The 7,287-nt window shown below is 53.1% G+C and overlaps 1 protein-coding gene across 2 annotated transcripts in view; it reads left to right on the plus strand.

Annotated features, from left to right (window-relative positions):
• Nucleotides 1-5,266, plus strand: part of STARD10 (StAR related lipid transfer domain containing 10) — a 38,847-nt gene extending 33,581 nt beyond the window's left edge. For both annotated transcript variants that reach the window (XM_081950673.1, XM_081950674.1), the window contains exon 6: nt 1,756-5,266. In XM_081950673.1, the coding sequence (XP_081806799.1) occupies nt 1,756-1,983 (228 nt within the window). In that variant the 3' untranslated portion in view covers nt 1,984-5,266. The remainder of the gene's footprint in view (nt 1-1,755) is intronic.
• The last annotated feature ends 2,021 nt before the right edge of the window (nt 5,267-7,287 follow it).

The following is a 7,287-nucleotide window of genomic DNA, read 5'->3' on the forward strand; positions in this document are numbered from 1 at the left end:
AATGGTCGTAAGTCACCGTTGTAACTTCAAATGGTCACTAAGTGAACGGTTGTAAGTCCAGGACCACCTGAGATTTTCCTCACTGTCAGGAAATTCCTCCCGAATTCTAGGTTGGATCTCTCCTTGGTCAGTTTCCCTCCATTGCTTCTTCTCCTGCCTTCGGGGGCTTTGGACAAAATTGGTTTGTTTTGGTCAAGGAAGACCTGCCGTGAAGAGGAGAGAAGATTGCCAAGGCCTTCCGAACTCACAAAGGGGTTGCACTTCTGGGTTGTGTGAAGTGCTTTGCACCCAGGATCAAAAGGTGCTTTTTTCAAAAGGCAACTGGACTTCCTTGTTTGTTTTTTCCCCTTGAAAACGTTTCACTTCTCATCCCACAAACTTCTCAGACTCTGGAGAGGGTGCAGAGGAGAGCAAGAAAGAGGACGAGGGGACTGGAGGCGAACGTATGCGATGAACAATTGCAAGCACTGGGCACAGCTCTCGTCTAGGGAAGAGAAGGACCAGGGGAGACGGGAGAGCAGAGCTCCAGTATTTGAGGAAGGTCAACTTATTCCCCAAAGCCCCTGAAGGAAGGCAGGAGAAGAAGCAACGGAGGGAAACTGAACAAGGAGAGAGGCAACCTGGAACTAAGGAGAAACTCCCTAACAGGGAGGACAATTCACCAGTGGAACAGAAGAAGTTGTGCCTTCTCCATCACTGGAGGTTTTGAAGAAGAGGCTGGGCAGCCATTGGACTGAAACAGGCTCTCCTGTTTGCGTAGGCAGTTAGACTAGGTCCCTTCCACCTCTGTTATTCTGTTAAGGCAGGGGTGTCCAAAGCAGAGCTGGCTGGGGAATTCTTGGAGTTGAAGTCCACAAGTCTTAAAGTTGCCAAGTTTGGACACCCCTGTGTTAAGGTAACCGTACGATAAACGAGGAAAGACTTAACAAGCTCTTAACCCGAGTGTGGGGGGGGGGGTGTTGGATTAGAAGACCTCCCAGGTCCCTTCCCAACCCTGCTATTCTGTACCCTGGTCCCTTTCCCCTCCCTTCCTGCTGGCTGAGGGATGGCATCGAGTGCCCTGCTCACAATGGCCGTGGAAAACCAGCCCATCCGCACATGCAACCTAACCTCCAGCTAATGAAAAGGGGGTGGGGAAAAAAACCTGCTGGAGAAGCGGACAAAGGAGGAGGAGGAGGAGGAGGAGGAGGAGGAGGCGGCTGCCTTTGTTGTGGGCTTGAAGCGTATCGGTTTTCCAGAGACGGAAAAGCTCTCCGGTGTCCAGGGTGGCTTTGTCTTCCCCAACAAAGCCGGCCTGCTTGAAAAGGGGAGCGTCGCCTTTCTCTCCCGTGACCGAGACGGGCTCAGTGGCTCTTGAGGTTAGATACGAGATTTGCAAACGTGGCTTGGCCCATTTCGAGCCCTGAGATTTGCAGGGAATGTTGACTCTTGGGGAGACCCACAGAAAAGGGGGCTCCTTGCTCCTCCTTGGACCCAGAGAGGTTGGGGGGAGGGCCTTGGCAGAGGGCGGGGGTGGGGGTGGGGGTGTCCCGTCATGTGGGCAGGGGCTCCTTGTAGGTTCAGATGCTGCACTCCATTCAGCAGTGACGTTGAAGGTGTGAGAACACATCATTCCATCCACATCATTTTGGGGCTGATTTCAGGGCATTTATTGGGCTGTTTTTAAAATTCTCCTTCTCCTCCTTCTCCTCCCTCCCTCCCTCCCTCCCTCCCTGGTCTCACTTTGTTCCTGCCCCTCTCCCCCCCCCCTTCCAGGCCATGAAGAAGATGCACAAGGCCTGCGCCAAGTACCCCGAGTGGAAGCAGAAGCACAGCCCCCACTTCAAGCCCTGGCTCTACCCGGAGCAGAACGCCCTGCCCAGCCTGGCCCTCTCCGAGCTCTCCATCCAGCACGCCGACTCCCTGGAGAACATCGACGAGAGCAGCCTGGCCGAGGGGAAGGAGGAGCGGGCCGAGGGCAGCGACGAGGACAGCCTCAACTGAGGGGGGGCAGGCGGAGGGCGGGGAGAGCCGTGCCCCCCCACCCACTCTGACCCTCCCCCCCTCTCCACCTGGGCTTCTTCTTCTCTGGGTCCCTCCGGGGTTTGCAAAGGAGGAGGGGGGGTGGCCTCATTTAACGCCGGTCGTAGGGCAGGGTTCTTTCTCCTGCTCCAGAGTGGGGGTGGGGTGTCGGGGGATCGTGGGGTGCTTCAGCCAGAGAGCAAAGTTTTCGGCCCCTCCTGTGGGCAGTTTCCCCTCCGCCCCCCAGGCCAAACACCCCCCCCCCCCCCCGTCCTGCGGCTGGTTTCTTTCCTGGCTGTTTCTGCAACTGCCCCGTTCCTTTGGCTGCCCTGGGGGGGTTGGGGGGGGGGAAAGCAGAGCGGTGGGGGGGGTGTCTTTCCTGAGCTTTGCACAAAGGCAGATGATCTGGAGGAAGAAGGACGTTTCTTCCCATGAAGTCACCTACTGCTCCTTGGAGGGGGCGGGAGGGGGGGGCTACCTTGGCAGGGAAAAATCCCCCTCCCCCGTGCAAAGCCTTTTGCCTTCACTGGGGGGAGGACATAGCTGATGCCCCCCCCCAGCAAGATGAGGAAGGCTGCTGGATTTCCAGTGTCTTCGGCTTCCTCCAGCGTTGGCCAAGGAAGCCCTGGGAGGGGTTGGGGGGGGGGGCGTTTCGAAGCCTTCAGCCGCTTTGGTGTTGTGTTATGGCTGCATCCAAGTGGACAGCAGCATCTGACCCTACCAAACAGCCCCTCCCCACAGGACAAGACACCCTCCCCCCCAACACACACGCACACACATAGCGCCAAGGCCCCCTCCCCACCATCTCTGGACCCAAGAAGGAGAAGAGTCTCCCCTCCCCCATGGGTCTCCCCGAGATTCTTAGTTCTGGGATGGGTCAGGGGGGCCGCCAGGGTGGGTCTGCCTGCCTTTGGCCTGCCTCCCCCGGGCAAGGGGCACAAAACGCCTCCAGAGCTTCGAGGGCAGCATCCCAAGGGCCCCCTGTGCCCCGTGGCCCCCTCCCCCCGCCCTCGTGGAAAGCACTGGCTGTTGGGCCACGGGTCACTGCAACCCGTAGCACGTCCCCTTGCTTTCTCACCTCACGGGTGGTCCTCGACTTACAACAGTTCACTTAGCGACCAAAGTTACAACAGCACCGAAAAACATGACCCATGGCCATTTTTCACACTTACGACCGTTACAGCATCCCCATAGTCACGTGATCAGAATTCAGACTCATATTTACAACCATCACAGTGTCCCGGTGTGTGTGTCACACGGTGATCCCCTTAGGCGACCTTCTGACAAGCAAAGTCAATGGGGGAAGCTGGATCCGCTTAATGGCCGTGTTACTAATTGAACTGCTGCAGTGGTTTGCTTAACAACGGTGGCGAGACCTTTTGTTCAATGGGGCAAAATTCGACTTAAGAAATGCCTCGCTTTGCAACAGAAATGTTGGGGTCGTAAGTCGAGGACTACCTATACAAAGATGGGCATGAAGTGCAACTGGAAGGAGAAGGTGGACCCCCAACCCTTCTCTGCTTTGGGGTTCGGACCCTTTCCCTTGGCTCACTGCCAACATCTGGCTGCCTTCTGTAGTTGCTGTGAGTTTTGCCTCCTCCGTGACCACCTGTAAAGTCCTTCCGCTTGGAGGGAAGCCTTCTGCTACTTTGGGGGGGGACATCAGCCCCTCCTTTGACCCTGCTGGTTTCAGCTGGGCCCCGGGTGAGAACGATGGGACCCCCAGGAAGCAAAGGTCCTTCTGGGCCAGCTCTTGGGTTGGTCCGGAGAAGGAGAGTCCATCCTGTAGAGGGGGGGGTCTCTACCTTGACTATTTTACGACTTGTGGACTTCAACTCCCAGAATTCCTCAGCCGGCCAAGGTGGGGGACCCCTGCTGCAGAGGACATCTCCATTGCAGGGCCTCACGGAGGATCCTTGAGGTCTCCAGGCTGTTGGCCAACGGGCATGTGAAGCCGCCAGGGACGGAGGCACAATGTTCTGACGGTGGGACCGAGCAGAACGTGCCACCCGCCCTCTCTGGCTGCCAGGTGGGCCGCTCCAAGAGCAGAGTCACCTTGCCACCCTCAATGGGTTGCAGCTGGACACCCTCTGCCAGGGGTGGGTTCCTGCCAGCATTGCTACCGGTTTGGTGCCCGATAAAAATTGTTCCGCGCACTTGCACATCTGCACATAAAAGGATCTGTGCATGCGCACACCATTAAAAAAAAAGGGGGGATTACATTTTTTCAATGAAGATTGTCTTGCACATGTGCAGAACAGAAAATAAAGATGGCAGCGTCTAGGATAGAACGGGTACGGTCACCTGTCCGGCCCAGTTACTACCTATTCAGCTGAACCGGTCCACACCTCTGCCCTCTGCTCCTCTTCCTCCCAATGAAATTGAGCTTGGGGGTGTGTGTATCTGTGTGTCAGCCGATTTGGGGGGGGGTCCTTCCCATCTTGGGCCAATCCAGGTGGGAAAGGCCAGGTCTCCAGGTGAAGGTTCAGTGAACCTGATTTATTGCTCAAAGCCCCGGGAATCGTCTCATGGTCAGTCCCTGCTAGAGTGGAGGGGATTGAAGGGAAGTTGGCTTAGTTTGTGGCTGTGTCAGGATTCTACGCTGGGGCCTCTTTTGACGCCCCCCCCCTTCTGCCCTTCCTTCCCTGAAACCAAGCTTGTAAAGGCAGCTGGGGACAACTGAGGCAACTTTCCCACCTGCTTCCTTCGTTCTGTGATTATTAAGACTCTTTCTGTGCTGGGGAAGAAAAACTTGCCTGGTGGGGGAGCCCCTACCTTGGGGGTCTAGCAGCAGGAGATATGGGGGGATGCTTTCCATGAGACCTCCCTTCTCTCCCTCCCTCTCTGTCTCTCTTCTTCTTTCTCTTTTTCTTTCTCTCTCTTTCCCTCTCCTCTCTCTCCTCTCTCTCCTCTCTCTCTCTCCTTCTCTATCCATCCATCTCTTTTTTTTTTCTCTTTCCCTCTCCCTCCCCCTCTCTTTCCCCCCCTCTCTCTCATTCTTTCTCTCTCATTCTCTCTCGTTCTATCTACCCATCCATCCATCTCTTTTTCTTTTTTCTCTTTCTCTCTCCCTCCCCCTCTTTCCCCTTCCCTTTCCATTTTTCTCTCTTTCTCTTTCTCGTTCTCTCACTCTCACTGCCCCCTGCCGAGTGTGGAAGGCTAGTGGAGCAAGAAAAGTGAGATTTGACTAGCCTTAAACTGTAGGATTGTTACTGTAGCTTTCAGGGGCCGCTTTCCCTATAGCCCCTTTTGCATTTCAGGGGGGGGGGGGAGGGATTTAAAAAAAAGGGGGGGGAAGAGGATTTCATATCTTGTTACTGGATCATTTGTTTCAAAATAAATAGAGTTCAAATTCTTGGAGTGTCTCACTTGCAAAGAGGTGGAGGCCACACGCTGTCCTGGAGGATCGGGAGCAAAACGCTCTGCAACGAGTGCCAGGATTCGAACGAGGGGCTTAAAGGAATGGACCAGCAGGTGACAGCCAAGCCCATGGACCGGCCTTGCTCTCCAGTGTGTTTCTCAACCTTATGGAATGAGTTGGAAGGGACTAGAAGGGTCATCTTTTCCAGTGTCTCTTGGCCCCTTTAAGAGGGAAGAAAGGAGGTAGGGAGGAAGAGGAGGAGAGAGGGAGAAGAAAGTGATGGACAGGGTAATATGGCGTATGGAGAGCAGAGGAACCAATAATCGTTTTTGGGGAGTTGATGGTAAGACGAATTGATAAGATTTAATAATATAAAACAATGTTGGTTATGTGTTATGAAAATGAAAAAAATTAAAAAAAAACTTTTTTTAAAAAAAGAGGAGCCAACTACAACTCCCACAATTCCCCTGGCAGAGAAGGTGGATGTGGTTGGGGGGCAGTTGGGAATAGGAAGAGCTAGCAGTTTATTACATATAAACTAGGACAGGGGTGTCCAAACTTGGGAACTTTAAGACTTGTGGACTTCAACTCCCAGAATTCCCCAGCCAGCATGTTTGGACACCCCTGCTCTATAGCAACCTTGGTGCCTTTAAGACTTGTGGACTTCAGCTCCCAGAATCCTCCTCCCTGTACAAGGATGGAGTTGGAGGGATGAGGTCGCCTAGTCCAGTGTTTCTTGGCCCCTTTAAGAGAGTGGGACTACAGTTCCCAGAGGAGGAGGGTATAGGTCTTGTTGGGGGAAGTTGGAAGAGCTGGCTGGGGAATTCTGGGAATTGTAGTCCACAAGTCATAAAGTCACCCCTGTTGGACATCCTAGTTCAGGGGTGTCCAAACTTGGGAACTTTAAGACTTGTAGACTTCAACTCCCAGAATTCCCCTGGGGAATTCTGGGAGTTGAAGTCCACAAGTCTTAAAGTTCCCAAGTTTGGACACCCCTGCTATAGAGACACTGCATTGGAGAGAGATGTTCACACAGTAGCAATACAATAATGCAAAATCATCTTCAATTGTTTTAAAAATATTTTTAAAATATGTTTTGAATTCTGAGCCGCTCAGAGTTGTTTGCTGGGAAGGGCTGCTCTAGAAATCAATCAATCAAATTAATTGACGCAACTCAAACCCTTGAAAAGTTGAACACGGAAAGGATGCCACACGTCAGCAATTCCTTCTTAGTTGAACTCGCAGGTTAAACGCAATTCCTTCTTAGTTGAACTCGCAGGTTAAACGCAAAACTTCCCAAGATCAGAGGGGCCTCTGCCTGCCAGGTAGTCCTCGACTTACAACAGTTTATTTAGTGACCGTCCGAAGCTGCAACGGCACTGAAAAAGTGACTTAAGACCGTTTTTCACACTTACAACTATTGCAACGTCCCCGTGGTCACATGGTCAAAATTCAGCTGCTTGGCCACTGACTCATACTTACGACGGTCGCAGTGTCCCGGGTGGGGTGTGTGTCACGTAATCCCCTTTGGCGACCTTCTGACGAGCAAAGTTTAATGGGGGAAGCTGGATTCACTTAACGACCATGTTACTCCCTTAACAACTGCAGCGATTCACTTAGCAAGAAAGGTTGTAAGGTGGGGTAAAAACTCAACATATGTTTCACTTAAGAGCAACAAATTAGGACTCCGTTGCAATCGTAAGTCGAAGACTACATGTAGATGATCTCTAAGGCATTCAACTACAACGTCCATTCTCCCCAACCCGCAAGGCTGCCAGAATGCTTGTCCATAAAATAAAAAAATAAGGAAATTAAAATCCAGCCTGTGTTTGGGGTGCTCAACTCTTGAAGGTGGGGAGAGCAGGAGCCAGCCAGCTTCCCACAACACGAGGTGGAAAACAGGGCCTGCCTGTCTCTCTGTCTGT

This window comes from Natrix helvetica (assembly GCF_964273705.1).
Source record: "Natrix helvetica genome assembly, chromosome: 4".
Lineage (NCBI taxonomy): Eukaryota > Metazoa > Chordata > Lepidosauria > Squamata > Natricidae > Natrix > Natrix helvetica.